Source organism: Fukomys damarensis, unplaced genomic scaffold (genome assembly GCF_012274545.1).
Source record: "Fukomys damarensis isolate Sample0158 unplaced genomic scaffold, DMR_v1.0_HiC HiC_scaffold_20, whole genome shotgun sequence".
Lineage (NCBI taxonomy): Eukaryota > Metazoa > Chordata > Mammalia > Rodentia > Bathyergidae > Fukomys > Fukomys damarensis.
In genome coordinates this window covers 28,933,825-28,959,725 of record NW_022900932.1, presented here as the reverse complement: position 1 = coordinate 28,959,725, position 25,901 = coordinate 28,933,825, and the positions used below count along the sequence as shown (strand labels likewise).

Genomic DNA, 25,901 nt, shown 5'->3' with positions numbered 1-25,901 from the left:
TGGTTCCATCTGTATGACCAGTTGGAGTTTGTCAGCCTCAAAGATGTAGGATCCCGTAGGAAAGGTTCCTTTATGTCTTGGATCTTATAGACCTTGAGGGGCCAGGGCCAAAATATTGGCTATTCTCATAGCCCAGTTACGTTTCTAGTTTTGTTCTCCAAACATTCTGGAAGATTTATCTTGAAATCCAGTAGCCGCAGAGGAGTGAAGTGCTTTGAATTAAATACTATTGAGAACTCAGACCAGTAATCTTGGTTGAAGACCTCCAAAATGATATAGGGGGAAGAGATGTAACTCCCAAACCTGCTAGATATCTGAAATGTGAGTGTGTGTGCTCTAAAATCAAAGAATGAATTCTAGGAACAACAGAGGGTAAGAGTAGGAAAAATTTATTGAGGGAAAGAAAGCTTCCATCTAAGAGAGACCGAAGGGGGACCAGAAAGTGTGTTGCCTCTAATGGGCTTATTTTAAAAAGAATGCTTGTCAGAATCTATCATGTATTTTTTGTTTTTATTTTTGATATACTGCTAGTCTGGTAATGACATAAATAAATGGCACCACTGCCCTTCATTTCAAACTCTTGAAAAGTTTGGCTCAAATCTCAAATCTAGAAATGTTTATTTCTAGACTATTTGATCATCAACTCATGGCAGATCAGTATGATATGAAAATTATACACTTTTTGATATGCTAGCACTTTTTCACCAAACCAAGAATACCAAGATTCCCCTGATAAGACTCAGCCTTTGGCTTGCTGGCTACATTGGACATACTCAGGGGATGTGTTACTCCTTTTGATTTATTTCTGGGCTTCTCACATACCCCTGTGGCACAGCCAAATGTGAACTAATGTTCATAATAAGAGGCAAGCAAACAACTGTTTATATTTGCCATGCAGAAAAATTTGAATCTTTGTGGAACCCCAAGATGTTCAAATGAATGTGGTAGAACATCAAGATCTGCAGGAGTCCTTATTTACAAGAAAAGCCTGACTGCTCAGTGAAGTAGATCCCTTTTAGAAGTGATGAAATAATCCTGAATAGCATATTGCTAACTTATGAATTAAATCAAGAATTTGGTAGGAATACAAAATGAAAAAACAGTAAATACCAGGCATTTGCAAATCACAGTTCATTTTTTACAGCAATAACAAAGAAAAATTTAAATACACTTTTAGGTAGGCAGACAAAGACTATAATAGGAATATATAAAATATGCCACATTTAATCCATGTATACACATATAAATTATACTTACACATAGGCAAATAAAATCCTATCATATTGTGGATACTTCTTAGTAAAGTTATGAACTTTTGCTGGATCTGAAACATAGCTCATCGCATATCCTGAAAGTTAGTCTTTCAGGCATATAAAGACAACCACCTGATATCTAGACAAGTATATATCACTGATCTACTTCAGGATAATCCTCTTCTGTTAAAGACAGTCAGAAATTCCTAACTCCTACATGGGAACTTGTATTCGATCCTGACTTTATAGAAAAGTATTTGTCTGGGGAGCAAGTTGTTTGTTTTTTCACCTTTCAGTGTGTGGGTGTCGGTTTGTTCATCGTAAGACCATTCTGGTGTAAGAGTGGGGCATGTTTCACTTATCTGGAACACTGTGGAAATGCGATCTAGCTTCACTGTGCAAAACAGGTTGTCTAAGTCTTCTGCATTGTTATCAAATCCACTGTCAATAATCTTTAATGAACAGGTAATATATGAATGGCATTGCTGTATGGCTTTCACCACTCATTTAATTTTATATGGAGGCTATTTCAAAGACGGGATCTCACAGAGTGGTTATGAGAACTGAATTAATAAATGGGATCAGAACAGAGAAGGGGTTAGAGCGAGCTCTCCTATTTCAATAATGAGTTACTGCTACCACTACAGTTTAAAGCCACATTCTGGGCTGGAATAAGTGACAGCCATGGCCACTGTCCTATAGAATTTAAAATCGTGTAGTGAATGTGTTGCAAACTTTAGTGTTACCAGGTTAGTGGAAAGTGTAAAAAATGTAGGCCAAGACCGTGGTATGCTAGACCACACCTGGCTGAAAAGGGCAGGGACAACCTGGTCCTATCATGTTGCTGTCTTCTGGGGATGGGGTCTATTGTTAGCAAACTTTGTTTTTCCAGAGAAGTTAGAAATTGAGTCATGAGGTGACATCTTGTCACTTATATGCACTGACAATGAATGTCAATTACAAAAATGTATGGATTGAAAGCAACTGCACGTTCAATGGTTCTGGAAATAATAGGATACAACTTCTTGACATTTTGGCTATAGTGGCCCCAGTGTGTCACTTTTTGGCGCAGCCCAAACACATGTGGGCATAATTTTTAATTCTTGGCTTCTTTACAAAATGCACACAATATATGTGAGCTGGGAGTTTTCAGGGCAAGACTGAATGTTTGGGACTATCGCTTTAGTGACCAGTGGGCAAATAGGACTGGCAGTGACTCATGATTCATGTGACGAGGGATCAGACTATGACCTTTTGCCAGAGAACACAAGGACACTGTAGAACATATGTGAAGAGTTTAACACAATTTATTTTATGCTTAAATAATTGACTAGGTCATCCAGTGTCTGGTTTTTCATACATATGTCATTAGAGCTATGTGTCAATGAATGCTGATTTTTATGTGAATAGAATCAAGAAATTAAAGAATTTCACCAAAACCCAAATAAAAATGTCCTTTATAACACAGCAGCCTTATTAACCTAATATGACACTGCTAGAATGGTTACAAATGATTGGCTTATGGAAAGGTGTCTACATCAGAGAGCCAGTACACAATACAGTAATAAGTTTACAGCGTGCTGCCATTCTACTAGCTAAGGGTTTCTGTTCAGTCCACTTTAAATACCCCCGACTGGGGCCTCTTAGGAGCACCATCCACCTCTACAGCGGCAAGCATTACCCCCTTTTTAGCACTAACAGCACCCCCCCACCCCCCTAAAGCAACTACTGTATAGGTCTTTTTTTTTTCATTTTTAGGTCATTTCATTGAAAAATTGGCAATAGCAACAAATAGTAGATGAAGGGCTTTGTGTTTACAGATAAAATCTTCTGTGTTGCAGTATACGGTAGTGTTTGCAAAATTGGAAAAGATTTAATCAAAATAAGGTGATACACATGCATCAAAATATTAATATTCTGAAGAAAAAATTTTCACACAACTACATAATTCCTCATTTTGGGAATTATTTAAATTTGCAGCAGATTTTAAAGATTTTTTTTTAAATCAAGCTAGCTGTTTTGCATATACAAACATTATAATTGCTAATATACAAGAGTCAGTGGAGAGCCCCCCACCCAGAACCCTTCTCTCTTCTAGGGTGAAGTCACTTGAGACCCCTATTATGTTAAATGCATCTGCAATATTCTGTTTGTGTTCTAAGAGGCAGTGCCTTATCAACATTTATTCTATTTTTCTGTTAGAATTTATACAGTGTTACTATTTACAGCAAAACTATCATGTTTTAAAAAAGAAACAAATAGTGTTTATACCCTGACAGTTTGGGTCCAAGAAAAATAAGGCGAGCTGTTGTGAATTTAGTAATTTTAGTGTTTCTTCGAGATTTGATCATTTCATCTCCTTCTGTCCCTTCTGGTGGCAGGAATCTCTTTCTTTTGAAAATGACACCAAATTACTTGAGATAAACTGTTAACAGCATGGCTTCTTGTATATACACTGCATTGCTAATTGCACACGCGCCAATCCTGGAAATGAAAGTGAATTTCCATGCTCTGTAAATTGGCTCATGCTAAATTAAAATGTGAGTGGGTTTTCTTTTCTTTTTTTTTTCGTTTTGCATAAAAAAATCATGCCGTTAATGTGTGGAAGCAGCAAACACACACACCCTTCTCCACAAAATTTTTCCTTCCTGTTGATATTTCTTCCATGAATTTCTCAATACTGGCAGTAAAAACACGCGATCCTGTGGAAAGAGAGACAATAGTGAGTTTAGCTTTCTTTCCCCATTTTTTTTCTTTTCTCTTTTTGAGAACTTGCCTAAGTCTTCCCTGCTGTCTTAACAGGAAAGCCTCAGAGAATGAGTGCTCTACACCAAAGGGTGGTTAGGCTGCCTGCTAAATGCCTCGGAGGACAATGCCCTAGAGTGTACTAGAAAGGCCATGACCCTATCTCAGTGGCCTGTAATCTTCACAAAGAGTTACTTCCTGTGCTTGTGGTTTTAGAAGTTGAGTTGGAAAGATGGTTTGGTTCTGTCTCTGAAACCCACGTTGCTCAAGCCCTTTGGGGTTCAGTCTTACCACCTATAAAATGACATGGCAGGGAGATTGCTATCAGTATCAAAATGTAAAAGGACTGAGCCTTTCATGGACATTAAGGGCCAGGAATATGGAATTAGGACAGAACATGTCACTATTTCTGTAGATTTACAAGTCTCTTACCCCCTACAATCCAAATAATCTTTCAAAAATGGAGAACAATTGCCTTGCCTCATTACTATGAAATTGCTTTTCCACGTATAAATTAAAATTTGTAAGTTAGTACCTGTACTATTTCAAAGAATACCTTTCCTTCTCTTATCTGCATCAGTCATAATGGGATAAAGTAATTTGAGCTTTTACATAGAGGCTCCACTGAGGATGTCTGATCTTGCTGAACGATTCCTGTGAAGCATCACTGCTTTATAGCCAGTCTTTAATATGTCAAAATAAGTCAACATTCCACAGCAGAAGTGTTCATACTATGTGCGGTACTGTTGCTATGAATCCTTCCCCATAAGAGATTTTTCATATATATATATAGAGAGAGAGTCTTTCCTCTTGTTCAGCATGAAAACCTGTAAATTTGAATGTCTTCCTGAGAACAAGATAGTCCCTACAGGATTTCTGAGTAAGGCAAGAAAAATTTTAAGAACAACCTTGTCCAGTCACATCTAAGCAACAGACTTGCTGGCAGTTCCGGAGAACCTTTATAGAGAATTCTGCTTCTGTTGGGGCAGTGTTCTCAGTGACCTTAAGGTTGTTTACTTTGACAAGTTTCCTTTGCTTTAGATGAGTCACTTATGACACCTTGCCTTATGTAAACCATTTAGAACAGCATTTCCTCTGTCTCTTCACCTAGAGTTTGGGCTTCTCTTTTCATTTTAAAAGTGCCACTGATTTCAATACACCAGGTCACTAACTCTTGGAGCCAAGAACACCAAAGTATCCATTCCTTCTTGGGTGAATTCAAGGGCTCCCCTCCTCCAATAACTTTGCAGAAGTTCTAGAGAGGGAAAGTGACTCATTTGGACGGATCCTTAGCAGGAGGATCAGGATTTTCGCACCTCTGTTTGTACCATTTAATCCTAATCTCCCAGGCACCAGGCTTCTCAGATGGTCCTAGGATAATGTTACTGCGGTGTTTTTGTTCTGTTTTCTTGAGGAGAATTTCCAGCAATAATTTCTGGATAGATTTTCTACATTTTATATCTTAATTGACACAGATAATAAACCATACTTCCTTTATTATAAGTACAGTTTGATAGTTTTTAGTAAATTTACATATATGTGAGATCATAGCAATCTGGCTGAACTTTCCTGTTTATTCTTCAGCTCTTCTATAAACCAATCCAACTTCCCAGGTTAATTCTGTAACACAAAATAAAGTCTTTCTCTTCTCACCTCAATACAAGTGAATAATATCTTTCTAGATAGAGTGAATAGGCTTCTTAAATTATATAATGCTGTTAATTATGTCCATCTACATTTGGTATGGTTTAGATGATAATTTTCTTTTTAAAAGTACGAGTTACCCTTACAAATCTTTCTCATCTTTAGTCATACAGTCAGTGCGTGGGTCCCAACCACATGAAGTACAGGAAGACCATTCATTGGACAAAACCCTTTATATCGCATATAGTGTTATGTAAAAAGCACGAGAACATCGGCCTCAGGCTTTTATACTGTTATACACTGTATAATCTGTGCTGAAAGTACCATCTGAGACTAAGGGCAGAAGCCATCAAGATGACACCTCAGGAAGGGAATTTGGAATCATCTCTTCTTTCTGGGTTGAAATAATGGATACGTGGTAGATATATTTGCCTTTAGGAATCTTTGAGTTGGTTTACTTTTGAAATTAGAGACCAACTCAGAACCAATCATTCCTATATTATTTCATGGTAATTATCTTTTTTAAAAGGAATTTTAAGTACAGAAAAACAGCAATGAAACAGGTTGTCAGTTGATATTTCTCAGACAAATACTGTACTTTACAGATCATGGCTTCAAGTGAGGTGCATGCCCAGGTATAGACCTAACATTCCTTAGAGACCTATGGATATACTTATAGTTTTTACCTCCTAATGCCTAGGCTAAAAATGGTCCTATATTTTTAGTTTGGCATCTAAAGCTCTTTGTAGTCTAGCTGAATACATGGTTTTTGATTAGTTCCTACTATCCTCCACTGAAAAGCCTTGTTTTACAATTTCTAGTAGTAACTCAGTCGCACAATAGAATTATCTGGGAAAATTTAAGAAGTCCCAGTGTCCAGCCCATTTCCCAAAGGAGCTTTTCCAGAACTTTCTGAAATGAAGTGCCACATAAATAACTTTTTAAACTCTTTAGGGTATTCTACTAAATTTGAGAGCCAATAATGTGTCCTAGAGGAACGCTTCTCAGACTTTAACAGGCATAAGTAACACCTGGGGCAATCTTCAAATGTGCATTTTGATTCAGCAGGTTGGGATAAGCCTGGACACTGTTTCTAAGACTGTCCAGCAATGCTGACACCGCTGATAGACAGGCCTTACTTGGAGGAGCTAGACTACATGCCCATTAATGACCATACGTTGGTTTCCCACTTCCTTCTCTTTGCTCATGAGTTTATTACGTATATTTCCCTAATCATCATGGTTCTAACTCTTTGCTTCGCGTTTGACAGCAGTGCTGTCTCCTTGAAAGTACAGATTTTACTTTTCCTAATTAAACCATCTCTGCAGGCCACTTCTCACTCAACTGAGAGATGTGGTTCTGTCACGGAAGGAGGGAAGCCTTTCTGATGTCTTCCCCCTATTCTACTGAGGACAGCAAGAATTCTTTGCTTTAGTTTTTCTTCATCTCCTCCTCCTCAACCCCTCTTCCTTTCCCTTTGTTTCTCTCTAGTTTTAGGAGTCATGGAACTAAGAACCTTTTTACTAAGTAATAGTTACTATGTAATCATTATAATATGTAATTATAATAAACTACAATTTCCTTTTAAAAGTAATACCAATTCAGGTAGATTTATTCATCAGTTAAAACCAATATTTTAGTTTGTTCTTTTCTAGTGATCTGTGATTTAAAAAAAAAAAAATCAAGAGTCAGTAGGAAAAAAAAAAGAAAATACTGAAAAAAACCTGATTAATATTTTAACAGTGAAAGAAAAACATGATTTATTACTAAAGGCTTATGTGCTAGGCACTGTTTTAAAGTGAATTAACTCATTTACTCCTTTACTCCTAATAACAGTGAGGTATGATTATTTCCTCCATTGTATAGATAAGAAATAGAACTACGGAAGTAAACAAGCAGCCCCAGAATACACAGTATATGGTGGGATCAGAATTGGAACTCAAGCCACCCGACTCTCAACTCTTGCTCTTAACTTGAAGCCAAGGCTTTTGGTTAGTGAGGCATTTGGATAAAGAGTGAGAAAAATAAACAAGAAGGCCAGGGATTTACCTCAGTGACACTGCGCCTGCCTTGCAAGTGCAAGGTCATGAATTCTATCCCTGGTACCAAACAAACAAGAAAAGCACAATGCAAAAAGATCTACTCCAAATGAAATCTGTGAAAATATCCTGGAAATCAGGGTCCTGGATTTGGAACAAAGCATTTCAGGCCATGGCTCTAACTTCCTCAAGGTAGAATCAGGAAATGGAGTTTAAAACTCAGATCCACCATTTCCTGTGGCCTCAGAAATTCTGCCACCTCTCAGGCTCATGCATTTCCTAGTAAAAGAGATGAGAATAGCTGTTTCGCTAGCTTCCTGGAGTTGTTATGAGACCTGGAAGGCGTAACTGTGAGATACATTAGGAGTATTAGGATTTCAGTGTCACTGCCATCCCAACTTCTCCCACTGTTGAGGCCGGAAGTGCTGGTTGCTGCCATTGTCCTCCACCAGCCTTTGTCTGCCAGGATTTGCAAGATTCTACCCTTGGTTCTCCTCTTGTTCAATGCCAGTAATAACAGCTCGCACTTACCGAATGCTTACTATGGGCTTGGCAGCCACTATTATTAAGCAATTTACATATATTAATTTACTTAGTTCCACAAGTAACTTTGAGATATGTTACTGTTATCCCTATACTGAGATACAGCATTATTGCTGTTTATTACACTTAATTCCAAGCCCTGTCTCTGCTCTCTTGGGATAATAATAGAGGTGAGGAAATAAAGACACAGAAGTTTAGTAACTTGGCCAAGCTCGTGTAACTAGTAAACAGCTTGGCAATTTGATCTACTCAGGCCCCTTCACTTCTCACTGCTGTACCAAAGATGGCCACAGTAGGAGACAGACTTCTGTTTGAAATACTGACAAACACAGAGGGCACTGCCCAGAGCATCTACAAAGCTGAGCTCACTACCCTACTCCTAAGTCTACGTCTGTTGTTGTGGTCTTGGGTTCTCTATTTGTGTTAATGATCACCTACAAGTCAGCCACCCTGATTCATTCATGTGTCCCCCCCCACCCCCTTACCCCCATACTGAATTATTCCAACAGATAGACTTATAAAATGTTCATCACATCTGCCCTCTCCTTTCCATTCTCTTGCCTGGAATGACATCTAATCCTTTCTTTTGGCCTACGGGATTCCAAATGACAACACAGGTCTCACTTCATCTTGTGCCTGCTTTGTTCACTCCCATCTCCTCAGGCTCTGGTACCCAGATCTTTCATTTCCTCTAGAGTGGTAGGTCTTCTGTAGCCCAAGGCCCTCACGTGCTGTACCCTTGGCAGTCCTCTTCTCTTCGCTGTTAGTGCCACCTATGAGGTCTTTACTTCAGAGAGATCTTCCTTAGATCAAATCCAAATGTGTCCGTATTTCATTCATTGGATACTGGACATAATTTTTTTTTTTTTGGTGCTTAAACAACATTTGCCCCATCTTTCTTCCACTTTTACACTGGGAAATTCAGAAAGGCGTGGAGGTTTTCTTCACCACTGTATATCTGGCCTCTCCACTCTGAGCCAGGCAGATGCTCAAATATTCTTTGCAAGAATGAGTGAAATAAGTCAACTTTTTGGCATTAGATAAAGCACTGCCCTGGCAAGCCAAGCAAGCCGAGGCTCTCCTGCTACTCTGTTTCTATATAGCTTTCAGTGAGAGGTGGAGTGATTTCTCAAGGTTTGGAATATTGTTACTGGTTGATGTAAGTCTTTGTCATGATTTTGATCTTTGCCATGCCCTTAAAAATCAACCCTTTAGTGGAATCTGAATTAAAAATCTGAAGATTATGGCTACCTTAGAAACGAAGTCTACCTTTATTTTAAAAGGCACCACACACAAACACACACACGGATACACACAACCCCACAAGTGTTTACAGTAGGAAGAAATGTACTACAGGTTGCCTATATAAATGAATTTGGTTCAAAATTTGATTTTGAATCTCTAACAATTACCAAATACTATTTAATAAGATGAGTAATAAGTAATTACAAACAGTTTAAGATGAGTCCACATTTCACTCTTTTGCTCCCCAGTGGTAGGATCTTTGGTAAATCATTTAGCTTTTAGTTTTTCTAAAACTATTTCCTCCTTCAAAAAAAAAAAGGCCCCTACAGCATTTTCTGGTAATTATATGAAATAATGTATATGATGATTTTTATGTGGTGCCTGACATGATTATTTTATAGATGAGTATAGTGCATGAAAAATCTTTGATTGCTTAATGTGAGAGGAAGAAGTCTAGGGTGAATGTCAGTAATCTTGTGTTCAGACTCTATCTCTACCAGTCATGTGCTGGGTGACAACAGATAAATCATATCACCTCTGAACCTTCGTAGCTTCATCTATAAAAAGGTGCAAGTAGAGTTTGCCTAATGCCTCAACACTCATTTTGATGGCTTAAATAAGACAGCAATGTAAAAGTACTATGTAAACTGGATCAGTATGTGTTGTGGACAAATCTTTAAAATCATGGTGTTTCCCCTAAAAAACAGGTTGGCTCTAACTTTATATTAAAGAAAAGAGGGTGCAGGGTTCAGACAGCTCAAAAAGTCAACCGGCTCTAAAATGGGAAATAAAAACTTGGATGTCAGTGTCTAAGACTCAGTGAAATTTGACAGCATTCTGCCTTCTTAGCTGTTTTGCTGTGTTAAACAAGGCAATGAACAAAACTATAAAAACTCTCAATGTGTTCACCAAATGATTTTCCCAGATCATCTATTTAATATCCTCGAATTTCATGTAGAATTCTAGAACTCCTTTCCTAAGGTTTCTTGCGGAAAGTAAGCGCCACCTTGCAGCACAGTCACTATTCATCCAACACATGGAGTTCGCTTTATACTGAAGTTACTTTCACGTCCATGTGGATTAATCTGCTTAAATTTATCTCTCCTTTTGTGTAGCAAGTGAGCCTGACTTCTTTACAGGATGATTATTTATCATTTTTAAAGCCTCATGTACATTTAGTGAATATCGATTACATTCTATAGGACCCTGGAAGTGTAGCACTGTCATATTTTTTGGTGTCATTTACCCACGGATAAAAAAATACACCTCACTTAAAACAATTACTCCCTTGTGGTAGGTGACATTTCTAATTCTTTCCCACTTGGAATCTGGGTAGTATATGGTTGAACAAGTTGCTACACTTTTAGGGGCATAATAAAGCCAACAAAACTTTTCCACTTTGACTTCCTTTATCACTCAAGAGTTGATAAGGTATACTAACTTAGGACAGCATGCTAGTATTTTAAGAAATATATAGATATATATAATAGGTGAGTTAATTCTAGGTATTTCTGCATTGCTGCCATCCTTAATTTTCTTGTCTTTTGCCCATCTTGTCCAATAGAAAGCCAGTCGTGCCAACAGCATTCGATTCATCCATCCTCACTGCCAATCTAGCATCTGCAATGGTCTCTTTACCAGGTTTTCTGCTCATCCCTTGTTGGCCCCTCCAATTCATTCTCTACCCTACATCTGGGGTGAGTGAAGGAGGACATAAATTGGATCACATCCCACCCTTGCCTTAAAAACCTTCAATTTTTTTTTTTTTTTTTGAGACATGGTCTCCCTATGCAGTTTAGGCTGGCCTTGAACTCTCAGCGATCCTCCTGCCTCGGTCTCCCCACTGCTGGGATTGTTTTTTTTTAAACCTGTTTTGGGGAAAAGTCCTTATAGAAGTGTCTGACTTCCATTAACACTTATAACGTGCTTCTCATGTGTCATCTTCATCTCCTCAGACCCAGGTGAAGTCTCCAGTACGGAGAAGAGGCAGTTCGTTAGTGTCTAGATCCTCAGTCTGCCACTTTTTACTTAACCACCATAGGCCTGTCTCTTATTTGGTTTTTGTTTTTTTTTCCCCTTTCCTGTATCTAGGATCGAACTCAGGACCTTGCACTTGTGAGGCAGATACACTACCACTGAACTGAATCCAGGGCCCCTGTCCCTTATCTGTTAAGTGGGGATAATCATGGTATGTATGCAGGAAGAGGGGTCATGAGGATTAAAGGGCATACATGAAACACTTGTTAAGACTGTAAAAACTACTTCTAGAGTCTCTGCAGCTCTCACTGTCATTAAATAACTGTGTGATTGATTAGTTATATTTGGTTATCATTAAGTCACCATTACAGTTCAGCTCTTCAAGGGTCCCCCTGCGGGCGTAACTTGGAAGACTGTATTCTTGTCCCTGCCTCCTCCTTTCTCTTTCCTCTTCCTGGCTTCCTTGAGGGGAAGAGCTTCTCTCCACCATGCCATTCCTGCCTTGGAGCTATTTAGCCACAGACTTATCACCATGACCCAAATAAACCTTCTCCTTTAAACTGTGGCTGACAGGTAATTTGTCCCAGAGACAGGGAAGTGACTGTCTCCAAAATAAAAATTCAGTGAGATCAAGTACCACGTTAGTGTTGTTTCCCAGTGATTACTCAGTGCCTGTGTAAAAAGCCTCACAGAGGGGCTAGAGTGAATAAACAAATGATAAGAGAGGGAATGAAGAACTGATCTGGACTTCAGTTACATCACATACAGATTAGAGGCAGTGAGAATAGATTATTTCTCAGTTCCTTGTCTTAGCTGTCCAAATATAGTACCAGGATCATTGGTAGGGAAAGAATAGCAGATGCTTGAGAGTAAAAACTAGAATCTGTTTGCTCTTTGTTACTTTAAACGTGGGGCTCAGAGGATGTAGGTGAATGGTTCTAAAGACATGATGTATGTCATGTATATCCCCCGAACAGGCTCTCTAATCATTGCTATGTAAAAATAGGACAGTGTAAAATTTAGAAAAAAATGTTGAAAATAATGTGATCTGCAAAGAAAAGTCCAGACAAATTTAAACAAATCTCACTTACTAAACAGTAGACCATTAACCTCTAATTATTTTACTTTGATTTCTACAAATATAGTAGTATACAGGCTTTTGCTCATTTACTTTAGACTTGGCAACCGTTGTATTTCAAAGGAAAGTATATCCTCTGATGCTAGTCTGCGAAGATGGCGACAGGCTGGACCAACACAATTTTCAGTACATTTGGCAGAATCAACTTGTTGCCAAATAGTCTCCCTGTTGGGCTGTATGGGGCTGCTGCGTTTCACAGTGAGCTCTCTTAGAGGAGATTAAAAAAAAAATCACTATTTACATTTGCTTTTGTAAACATTTACATTGAAATTCCTGTTTGCCTTGCAAGGAGAAAGTTTATGGACTGTGAGTTAGAGTCAAGTTTTAGTGTGACTTGAAATTATATTATGTACAATATATATGGTGATCAAAATATATAGTGCTTCAATTTTAAACATTTGTTACAGTAGAGACACACTGCCATTAACCCACCTCCCAAAGACGACTCCTCACTTCGAACACACTTACTCCATTGTTCTTTCACTTTCTGAGACTGTTCTGCAAGTCTCTTTTCATGTCTTTACAAGGTGTGGTCAAAAATATGGTAAATGCTGCTGCCCAGTGCCATCCCACAGAAAAGCAGGCTTGTGAAAAACATGAGGGGGTGTCCTCATCCACCCGATTCGCTGGGCCTGGCACTGTGCACATTTGGATTCTTTCCCAAAGTCAGAACGTCTCCTGAAAGATCAACGTTTTGGATTCTGTACATCAAGAGGGCAGCTATGATTGAGCAACTAAAGGCTTGGAGAACTGAAAGTGGCAAGAACAGTCGGTAAGTGTGTTCAGAGTGAGGGGGGAGTCTTCTGAGGAAGATTAATGACAAAATGTGCCTTTTACTATAATTAAGACCATACGTAATCACTATATTTTTGATCACACAATACAGACATTAGCTATGAATGCACATATACACATGCATACAGATGCATGAGAAAACAAAAAAAAGAACATAAACAACTTCATATTTTCTAAGGTAGATTTTAGTGAAAAAGAGGAAAAGGGGGTTATCTGAATCACTTATTTAGAAGTTTCACAAGAACTTAAGTCTCAGTGTTGCTGGTAAGAGCACACTTCACACCTTGACTGACCGACCGTTCCCTGTTATGAGTGGCTCTTCTTTTCCACATGCCGGATTTCTTTCTTCGTCTTCATCTTATAACCTTCTCCCTGCTTTAAAAGGAATATGACATTAAGATTTCATGGTGGAAGAGTTTTAAAGTAGTTCCCATTCTGGTCCCTGGAGCTAGATTAGGATAAGTGGAGCCATTTAATGTACTTTGTCATTTCATGTCCAAAAATACACACAGTCTATTTGGCTAAACTACAGAGCTTAGAATCACCAAGGCAAACAAGAGAGCACTGTCAAAATGAATATACAACTTTCCTTCACAATAATTCAGCAGGTTAGTGATTTTAAAAAAAAAGCAGCCCGTCCACTTCTTGTAGTTAGCTGGAAGAAATCAACACCAAACTTCACAAGGCACCCAAATCTCGATTTTTAAAAATCAGTAAATCCTAAAATATTTTAAGCCAGCAGAACGTTAAGTGATTTGTTGTAATGAAACAAGTTCCTTAGTAAAGCACTAATTAAGAACTAAATACCACGGAAATGCTGTTATCGGAGGAACTGTTTTTATTCTTCTGAATTTTATGGACTGTTCCTAAACCATAGAGATATCAATGTTCCAAAAAGATATCTCTTCGCTGAGCACCAGGAGCACACTTCAAGAGTGAGGCTGTTGTGCAACATTCAGTTTTTACTTTAGTATTTACAACAGAAAACACAAGTAGCCTTTCTAATTTCCTGATCTAGTCCCAAGAAATTATCAGTTCATTCTTTTCCTCTGGAAAAAAAAAAGTCTATTAAAGTTTCTATTTTTAAATAGAGGGTAAAGATGTGAGAAACAACAGAAAGATAACTCGATGCTTTCTTGACAGGTAGGGATTTGTTGAGGTGAATTACACTGCTCGGTGAGGACTTTAGTTCTGTAACTGGCCCACTGGATTCAAGGAAACCCAAAGAGGAGAGCCTCGTCCAGTAAAGACGGAATGCAGGTTCTCATAGAATATATGATAGAAAAATGTTTAGATCTGAGACCAAGACTGGGAGCTGAGATTTCTGTCATCCTACTGTTCAAATCATGTCCTTTGGAGCACCCTCTATCTATGTCCCACGAAGACACTGACTGATGGCTGAGCTCAGATGAGGACTTGAGCACTCCCGAGGGATTTACTGACAGTAAAAAGTTTTACCTTCTTTCTCTCTCAAACTGGCACAGTCTATCCCCATAAGGGAATTTATCTCTATGAAGACTGTAAAAACTATGTAACTTTAAGGAATGTTAGGAAGAAAAGTCTTTTTCTTTAACACTGATGAAATGCAAAGGCCAAAAGCATCAAATACTTCAAGCTGCCACACTGCAGATGCCAGCCCATTAGCAGTGCTTTTAGGAAGTACACAAAGCTTTTATCCTCTACTTTCTCCTTGGCAAGCCCTCTCCATTACCACTTCATCCCGTTTCCTCTCTTGTGGGATAATTCGTCTTATTACTTTCCGAGTGATCTGTAGGAAGCAATAGTGAAAAGTAGAGATTTTTCTGTTTCAAGAGGTGACATTACAGCACAAAAACAGTATGTTTTCAATATAAGAAATTTCAATTCCAAGAGAAGCATGAGGTCTCAAGGATGATTACTTTTCTGGTGATGAGGTTTCCTTCTTCATCAGTAAATTGTTCTTCTGTGACAGATTCACCAGGAATGTTTTTTGCTTCCTCTCCCTAAAGGATGTGGCATAGAAGTTAGCAACATATGGGACTGAGATAAGGCCACACCACTGCAAACACCACACACATTTTTTGCAATTTTAGAAAAAGCAGTAGTAAGTTTTACTTGCTGCTCCAGTGTGAGAGAAAAAGGCTGACTTCACTGACAGTTATTTAGTAGTCAACAATCTTCAAGCAGAAAACTGCAAGCACGGGTAAGAAGGGTAATCAGAAACAAATTCCAAGATGGAAGAATTAAAAGCATGTCATTACAGAATGCAGATACACACAGGTAAACCAGAAGGCTTCATTTGTAAAAATGGAAATAATTTAGCCATTGATTAGAGCTCAGATTAGATCTGACCCTAAGAATAATGTTTGTCTTTTGTTGTTGTGTTTCTGTTTTTCTCAGTTACACTTCTGGGGATCTTGTGGATTGAATTTTTGTAATTTGACTCAAGACAGTACCTCAGATGGATAATGATATTTATCATCTTTGTTTAAAAACTCACTTAGTAAAGGGTATACATTTTTGGAAAAACTAAGAAAAACTTCAGGGTGCAAGAGACTCTTTCTTTTTCATAGCTTTTCCTAGGACGTTAGTGAGAATAACTCTCATGAAGGACTTAGTTTACAAGTATATCATAAAGTGGGGCAGTCTTAGGTAATAACTATCTCCACAGCCATAGGGCAAAGGAGGGGAAAAAAGACAAAAGCAAAACCAAAGAAATTTAAGACTATATTTTAGTAATTGTTCTTTGAGAAGTGGAAACTGTCAAAAGTTAGTAAGTTTTAAAAAAGGAATATATTTTGAATTATCAGGTTGGGTTCATGTTTTCCTGCTTATAAGGTGGGTTGGGATGACTCCTTTGCATCTCTTCATTTGCTTTATGATTAGATAATAAGGCAAACCCTTTAGAGAGCAAAAGTAGGACTACATTCTACTAGATTACTGTCTTCACTAATGCTCAGCTGCAGGTTTGTGCTGCTTGCAGTTTCGGGGAACAAGGAAAAATATCTTCAGTGTGCACCTGTATTGGAGGGACCCAGTGACCTGCTGGACAAACTTGTTGAAAAGGTGAAATGGATAAAGTTACAGTGAAGCGTAGAGATGAGATTTTTTCTGGGACAAACAGCAGATCGCAACCATAGCTACATTTCCACTTTTCAGTGTAGCTGGCATGAGGACGACAGTGGCTCTCATAGTTGTGTCAGTGCTGGCCAATGCTGAGAAAGTTACGTGCCTGACTGACGTCACAACCAGTAGAAAGCGCGTCCTGGTTTAAAACAACAGGACAAAGACTAAAAATTAACTTGCTTTTCTAACAATTCTGTTCCCACTCTCATTTACTTTTTTTAAAAAAACAAAATAGCTGTATTCTTACAGAGTCTTGGTGCATAGGTCATGACCACAGGTAAGATGTAATACTCATTTGACTTCTCTGTGTGGGACAGGTGGAAAAAAAAAATGCTTCTTACTGCTTACGTTAAGTCAGCCTTAATCTTAGTTTCAATTAACACAATTGTCTAAATGCACTAAAATCAGTGCTTTATGAGAGTGTTATTTATATTTCCTATGGTTGGTTTCATATATTTACAGAAACACATTTTTTTTTTTTGAAACAGGGTCTCACTGTGTAGTTCGGACTGGCCTTGAACTCACTATGTAGCCCAAGCTGGCCCCCAATTTATAGTAATCCTCCTGCCTCGACCTCCTGAGTGCTGGGATTAGAGTGTGTGCCACAATGCTGGCCTAGAAACACAAATTTTAAAAAGTTATGTTTAAAAAAAAATATAGATCTAAAGATAGCAAAAGCAGCAATAAAATGTCATAAGAAATTTTAATAGCTTATTCTTTTCTCATATTTTTTCTTGTCTCATATGTTTTCTTGTTTTTCTCTTCAAGAAAATATATGAAAAAATGGAAACAAAGTGTTTGTAAATAGGGGAGGGTGGAGGGCTGAAGGAAGGGCAGGGGAATGGGGAAAAAATGAGAACCAAGGCCTGTCATGTAAAGGTACAAGATCCCAATGATGAATGTAACTGTACTGTATACCTCAAAAGTACCAATAAGCTAAATAAGATTTAAAAAAATGAAACTTTTGTTCTAGTTTTATATATATATATATAGATAGATAGATAGATAGATAGAGAAATTTTACTAGTTTAAAAATGAATGAATAAAATATTTTTGTGTTGCTTATAAACATCCAGCTCTTTGGTAGTACACAACTGAAAGATCTCAAGAGAATCCAGCAAAATATCATCCTGTGGAATGTATTATGAATGAATCTTTTTGTAGGAAAAATGCTAATTTTTAAATGGTTTGGATAGTATTGAAAGGAATGCGAAGTAGGTATATTTATAAGCATAGTGAATACATACCAGTATGTTAATTAATAGTCTTAGAAAAAGCAAAGTTCCTTTTATAAATAACAAGTCATGTTAGCTGAGAACTATTCTGGCATGTAAATATTTTCCTTGTTTTATACTGAAACTTCACACTATTTATGTATAATTTACAGGTAAAGGTATTTCTCTTTACCTTAAAAACTGTGAAATATAGTCAATTATTGCTTTAATATGGCAAAAAATTGATTACACAGAAACACTCTACCCCGGAGAAATGGATTAGATAGGAAAGACAGTAAGAAGTCATGAAATAAGTTTTAAAAAAACATGCATCTTTAATTCTATCAAATATATTAGCAAACAAGAATTACCAAGAAGAAATCTCTGAGGACTCCTTCCATAAGAATGTCTAATGTCATTGAAAGCATTGTGAACATTTAAGGCTAAAAATTTCCCACTTGGTTTGGTTGATAATATTTTTGGCAAAGGCTGCCACTTATTTCAAAGGGAAATTTCAGCATATATTTTTTTTTACATTTTCACCTCTGGTGGTTATCTTAACAAATGCTACTTATAGTTAGTTTATACTCCTGTGAGAAGTAGTATATGTCATACATTTTACCTCTTTTTTTTTAGAGTATAAAATTTACCAATTTGCTTTGATGACACAATAAAACCTGCGTATTCCAAAAATAGGATAGATGTATTTTTCAAAAAGCAAATTACCAGTATTATCTACAGTATAACCCATTGTTGCTGTCTAACAAACCTACATGAGAGAGGAAATATTTGTATTCACATATACACTGGTACATGAATGTAAACATACATGTGCTCTCCGATTGCAATATGGTGAAGATTGAAATAAAAATGCAGTTGTACTATATAGCAAAAATTAATGATTCAGAACTTACCAAACTTCACAATAGTTTGTCTTTAAGTGGGTTTAAAAGTTTTAATTAGGCATTCAATAGATTTGCTAAGTAATGTAAATAAGCTTATAAGACTGCTTAGTAGTTTAAACTGCTTCTAAACATTTCAAACTACTGTGATATTATCAGATTAAATAGAAATAAATGGATATGCTGATAAACTTTAAAAGCCTCATAACGAATGGATGAATGTAACCTGACTCATTCCATAGGGACACGAGACCCTCAAATGTAAAAAGAATTACAACTGCCTTATTAAAAATGAATGGGTTCATATATAAAAATAGAGAAAAGTCATAAAATTATAGTTTTACCATATGTATTCTACAAATTGCTAAGACTTGTGGCAATGGGATTCTGACCATACCTACTGCTTTCTTTGGGAGACACTTCCCAGATAAAGCTAGCTGTGGAAAGGATGGAACAAAACTGTTTTCAGCACTGTGACACTCATGCTAGAGGGATTACCATGGCAGACAGTGCAACAATGCTGGCTCAGGTCAGGGCTAGACAGCAATCTCCAAGTAGGTCAGATTCCTGGCATTCCAGCCCCATCAAACAGTTTCTAGCAGAGATGAGGAAGGGTCACAAGATGGCGGAGAAGAAAGACTCTTCTAAATCTGGTGTGAAGAAAAAAAGTAACAAAAAGTTGCAGAAGCAAAAAAAATTAAAAAAAAAAAAAGAAGAGAAATTGTAAAGTGAGCAAAAAATAACATTTACTGATGAAGAGGAGTTGATTCAGCAGTGGCCACAAATGCAGAAATCTACCACAAAGGAGACAGAGGAAGATGATGACACTAGTGGTATCAACTTAGATGAAGCAAAGGAAAGGCTTCAGGAAGAGGGCAAATATGACAAAGAAGAATATAGGAAGAAAATTAAGCCAAACATCGTGAAAAAAAGCTGAAAGAAAGAAAAGCCAGAAGAGAAGCTAACAAGAGACCAGCCAAAGCCAAAGGTGAAGAGGAGGCCTTTCTGGATTTGGAGGGATGATGATGATGATCATGATGATGATGATGATGATAATGATGGATGTAATCCAGACAAACCCAGAAGCTCTGAGGAACCAGATAGTGTAGAAATTGAAGATAAGATTAGTAATACCAAGAAGAAAAGAAACAGGGAATGAAGAAAATAAATAACAACGAGGTAGAAGCTGTGGGACCAACAAGTCACCATAGAAAGAAGGCCAAGTGGGAAACCTTAGAGCCTTTGGATACAGGCCTGTCTTTAGCAGAGGATGAAGAACTGGTGTTACATCTACTCAGAAGTCAAAGCTAAATAGTTCTGGCTGCTGTCTGCTCCTGGGTAGCTCCGGATATCACTATGTGGGCAAGAAGTTAAAAAAAAAAAAAAAAAAAAAAAGACTGATGTTGGTGCACTTAAGTACCGTGAGTTCCATTCCCAAAAAACATATTCTCCAGACAGAAACGATCACATTTCTGAGCCTCTTTTCACAGACCATGCTCTGCATCATAATGGAGGATACTCAGAGTCAGGACAGATTACACAGCTTCCTGATCCCATTTCATAGTATGTGCTGTGTTAGATTTCATCTGTGAGTTTCGACTCCTCATTATTACTGGAAGTGCTTCCCTGTTTTTATTTTTGTTTCTTGTTTTTGCAGTGCTGAGGATTGAATTCATAACCTTGTACGGGCTTGGCAAGCACTGTAATACAGAAATACATCTTTAGCCCCTGCTCCATTGTTTCACCGGCAAATTCTGAAGTCCTTGTTTTGTTACTGGAAATTCCTACTGCATGCTGTACAGACATTTTGATGTTACTTTTAGAATGGGTCATAATTTTCATGTATATTTTATATCTCCAAAGAGACCAGCCCTGAGAAAGACAAGTATTTTTTCATTGAGATGATCAATAATAAACATATTTCCCATAAAGTTAAAAAAATATATAGTTTCTATCATTGACAGCCTGATGCCACCCTTATCTATGTCAGTAGAAAGGTCGGAATGGCCAAACACGAGACTTGCTCAAGTCAAAAACGCTCCTTCCTATTTGTTTTGGAAGAGAAATACAGTGTGATGGAAAAAGGACTTCACTAGAGTGATTCTGATTCCAGAACTGTTCTTGTCCAACTGTGTGATTTTGAGTAAATTAATTAATCTAGTTTTGTCAGCTAGGAAAACAAATCATTTTAGTCTGGATGGTCCCTCTAGGACCTAACATTGCCATTTTATGATTGACAGAGATGATTCCCATGTTGCATTTATTGTATTATTATTATTATTATTATAGTCCTTCAGCTCTTTTTACATTAGAAAGATAGCAACATTCTATATGAGATTTCCATATAAAGAGAAGAGTAGAAGTGTGATTCTTTTAACTGCTCCAGTGACCTCAACAGGAAAATCTTAACCAGAAAGGATCCTATATGTGTATTTTAAACTTTCTATGTTATACCTCTAACTTCCAAAGATAATTATAGCCCTTCTTTACCTTTTGCTTTCTCCATCTCATGTGAAAGACATTTCTTAAAGGTAGTCACAGTGGATTTTGTTTATACAATGCTCTCCCCAGTTGCAAAACTTTCTCTGATGATTCCACTCATTAATCTCCCTAAAATTACACCAACTTCAAGTAGTAGGTTTCTGGGGAGAAAACAGACATCTGTTTATGAAGCCCATAGCACCATAGTATATGTTGGTATTTTAAATGTGTGACCTTAATACACTGTTATATATTATATATTTTTTTTCTCATTGAGTTTATTGGTACTTTTTAAGTATACAGTACAGTTACATTTATCGTTCAGATATTGTATCTTTACATCACATATCTTGGTTCTCATTTTTTCCCCTTAGGCTCTCATTCTAATAAAATTCCTGATAAGCTATTTTGTAGATGCATTTCTAGAGTGCTAGAAAAACCATAAGAAAGAATTCTCATGGACTTGGTGTGGTGGGGTTTGATGTTGCTGCTGCTTTTTTGTCTTTAGAGAAAATTTTCTTTATTCATTGCTTTCAACGTTTTTTTTTTTTCTTCTTTTTTCATGACTGTTTTCTCTGGTATGAGGAGAGTCTACTCTGTTGTAAAGGAAATGGGCTGACTGTTGAGGCTCGGGTATGTCATATGTAAAGCATAAAAGCAAGTCAGAAAACAGCATCTCCTCTGTGCTTTTCTTTTTTACTTTAAAATGTCATTTCATTTTTTTTTCTTCCTCATTGAGTTTATTGGTACATTTTAGGTATACAGTACAGTTACATTCATCATCGGGATCATCATGTACCTTTACATGGCAGGTCTTGGTTCTCATTTTTCCCCTTGTCTCTGCCCTCCCTTCACCCCCTCTTCCCCTCCCCATTTACAAACACTTTATTTCCATTTTTTCATTGTCTTCTATTTTTTTCTTTTCCCTTATTAGCTTTCCCCTACCCTTCCCACTTTTCCTACACCTTTAGCCCTTTTCTTCCTATTTCACATTGTCAATTATCTCATTAGGATCTTATGTACTATTATAGTTTTTCACACCAGAGAAACTATTTGGTATTTATACACGTGTGACTTATTTATTTCACTTAGGAGTATATATTCTCAATATGTATCCATTTTCCTATGAATGAATCTAATTTCTCATTTTTTATAGCTGAGTAATATTCCATAAAATGTCATTTCTTGAAGATATGGTTATAAGACTGGTAACTTGAGCAAAAGGTGTGGCCTTCACCCCTACAGAAAAACTGAATTAAGTACTCCTCACCCCATCCCAGAGATCATGTGATAGGTGATTGATTATGAAGATTTTATAGACAGCAGATTGAATACTTGCAAATATACTAGACAGAAATTAGTTATTTGTCTGTGTAGGATTTCTGAAGTGATTTATGCTACCCCCCCGCCGAAAGCTTCCCACTGAGCTCCCAATTGACTAGGGGGATAGCTCAAAATTTAGATGAGGACTTATTTTCTTAATGTTTCCAGTCTTACAAAAACTTCATTAAAGAAGACTTGACAATTTTTTTCTCTTCTTTCATCTGTCTTTATCAAGGGTATATCACACTAGGACTAAGAAATTTTGGGTATCTGAGCTAGCCTCTTTCTTAGGTGTCTTAACACTTTGGAATTGGGAAAATTTGACAAATAGTCTTCAACAGGTATTTCTCTTTCTCTCTCTCCAGACTGGTAACCAAGAAGCTTCAAGTGTATTGAAAAGTGGCTTCCTAGTTCTCTGCACTCAATTATTCTAACATCAACAAAGCCTTCTTTAAAAACAGAGAATGAAGACAAGTAGCAGCCTGAAAGGAGCATTGTGGTGGAATTTACCATGCATAAGGTCAGTGCTTTGAAAGACCTTTGTAAGAAAAAAATTGATTCATCATGTTTTCAATTTTACTATAATGGAGTGGAATTATATTTTTTCCTTTCTAGCAAAAATTGCTTCTTATACTTAGCAATGCAGATTAATATTTTTGTGCAAAGTATAGTTAAAAATTATCTCAGAAGTTTTTACTAGATCTATTACATCACACTTGTGCCGGGCTATAACCTAAAATTCTCAACTATTAATTAATAACTAGGAATTGATTTTTCATGTAAATTTTAAGACAGTAGGAATTTGAGACAGATGGAAGCCTTTTACTTCTTTCATTATTTTTGCTCTTTATCTTACTTCATACTTCATTAGTCTCTGCGGTTTTGGTTGAACATTTAATTTTATGTGAACTACCAGAAAAATTCATAACAGTTCTCCAAGAAAAGACACAAATGCTAAGAATTATCAGATAAAAGTATAACTGCCACATGTCAAACATGCCTATATGAGATACTCATTACCATGCAACATAATTTTCCTTTTGGTTGTTGCCTTTATAAATTTTCAAATATGAAAAGGAACATCTGTTTAGTCATCAAGCATGCTGAATTTCTAAAACCACACGAAAGGAGTTTTTAATATTATGCAATGTCCTACAGCGATCCGGCTACAGGATACCTTTATAATCAAACGCCGGCGAACAATGCGGGTAGTAACTCTCCGTTCCTCCTCTGAGCTTGAATTATTTTCACTGTCTTTCAAATCCTGACAAATGCATTTTTAGTATAATTTTACCATCACATTTTAAAATAAAAGACATTCTGAGAAGAAAAATCAAGAAAGAATTATATTTATTTGCTGGGTTTTTTTTCTCCCCTAAGAAATATCATGATATATATTATTGAGAATCCTAAAGTTTAAGTGGTAGAAACCTTTTCTTCTGGAGGAGCTAGGGATGGAACTCAGAGTCTCATGCATGCTTGGTAGCCACTGAGCTACAATCCTAGCCCTAGAGGAAGAAAATTGTTGAGCAGCATTCAAACTGCCCTGCATATGCAGATAAATATCAAAGTAACAAATTCTAATTTATTAAAAATAATTGAAGAACATTTTTGGCTTTTGCAATAAAATGCCACTAGTTTGCAGAAGCATTCATATTCCTTTAAAAATAGTTTTATATTTATATTCATTTGACTTAAAGTTATAACCTTGTAATTTGGGCCACATTTCACTTTCAAAAAGAGGTGTATTTCTGATTTTTATAAAATTTTGGTCAAAATGTGGTAACTATTCAAAGCTGTTTTGAAATTAACATCAGCATAATTTGATGCACATATTTGTATCAAAAGATTCTTACAAACAAAGCTAGTAGTAAGAGTTTAGAAAGAATAATGTAAGACATGAAAAGGCTTTTAAAGATATGATATGAAGTTAGAAAAAAGAATACTTCAACTTCATGGAAAATAATGTGGCACAACTAAGAATCTAGGAGTTGTACTTTTTAGTGCAAAACACTACTTTTTAGGCAATAAGAGTAGGAAACAGGAAAAATAAGTAGCAAATATTATGTAATTCAAAGGGAAAATAGCTTCTTTTTAAATGCCATGGTGAAGAGTATTTACTGAATGATTTTATTTATAAATTGTAGTGGTAGAATTTTGGTAATAATCTCAAATTTAATAGTCCTGAAGATAAGTGGTACAGTTAGTATCTGTTGGAAAAATGAGTATTTATTATATTAGTAAAAAAAAAGCACAAGGTGTAGGTGTTAGATAATATGACTTATGAAATTTTAGCTGAGTAAATAATAAACTAGGCCATTTTTTTCACCAAAGGTAAACTTATATTGTAAGATGTTTGCGTAATATCTAACTTGACTTTATAGGAAATTTCACTTGAACAAAACATCCCATTGAATAATATGGTTTCAAAAGGAAGTAACAGCCGTATCTTCACAAGGATTAAGAACTTGAAAACTAAGTTACCTATAACATTTAAAATCTTTTGAGAAAAGGACAGTAAATTTGGAAGATGTGGAAGGGTCTAAGAAATATATTGTGAGAGGAGGACCCTAATGGCTCAAAAAAGCAGGAGTGGAATTCACATGGAAGAAAGAAAAAGGAAAAATATTTGTTAATGGGTTAGATGAGGCAAAAGGGAAAGAGAAATCTGAATTATCCATACATAGAATCTTAAATGGGGGAAAAGTTTTCACTGGGTACATTGAAAAAGCAGACAAATATATGTTAATGCAAATAGAAACAACAAAAGTAGAGGTCAATACACAATAGTCCTATCAAGAATCCTGAGACCAACCCCCAACATAAAGAAAAAGTGGCTATTTGGCTGTTTTAGAACCCATGGTCTCCTTGGAGTCTCTAATAGCCTTCAGGTGAAAAGTAGAGAGACCATAGCAATAGAATTTGAGGAAATGGAATTTTCTAAGTATTCTTGCAACTGAGTTGGTGCATAAAAACAGATGGAAAATAACAGAATTTTACCTTGTAACAGCAGGCAGTCATCCTTGTAAGAGCAGCACCCCGACTTTTGACCTGATTTTTTAGGGGATAAAAAGGGGCTGTTTTCCGAGATCATACATCAGGTGACCTACATGGTTGCTATTGTACTATGGTAGAGCTGCAAAAGATACAACCTGAACATCTCTGCATTTCTGGTGAGTTCAGACTCATATCTCACAGAAGCTTAAACTCTGCATAGATTATTATGATCACAAAGACTTTCTGCATTGCAGGAGGACTGGTAACCAATGCACAAGGGAGAGAATCAGTTATAGGAAATCTTGAAAAAGCTAACAGTAATTATTTTGCATTACTTATGAATTCAGCCGAGCTTCCACTGAGAGTTAAGATCTTCACTTTCAGCCCTCTTTATGTCAATGCCAGTATATGTGCCCATACACGCACACAGCAGTGCTTATTAATATTGCATGGTAATTATTTGTAGAACTTCTATATTGATTTTAATAGACTTTTTCAGA

The 25,901-nt window shown here is 36.7% G+C and overlaps 1 protein-coding gene across 24 annotated transcripts in view; it reads right to left on the bottom strand.

Moving 5' to 3' along the window:
* Nucleotides 1-1,682: 1,682 nt before the first annotated feature.
* The window catches only part of Ank3 (ankyrin 3), a 316,318-nt gene continuing 292,099 nt past the window's right edge, over nt 1,683-25,901 (bottom strand). For all 24 annotated transcript variants that reach the window (XM_010602930.3, XM_033766574.1, XM_033766575.1 and 21 more), the window contains 2 exons: nt 13,663-13,754; nt 1,683-3,955 (listed from right to left, as the gene is read on the bottom strand). In XM_010602930.3, coding sequence (XP_010601232.1) covers nt 13,686-13,754 — 69 coding nt within the window. In that variant the 3' untranslated portion in view covers nt 1,683-3,955; nt 13,663-13,685. The remainder of the gene's footprint in view (nt 3,956-13,662; nt 13,755-25,901) is intronic.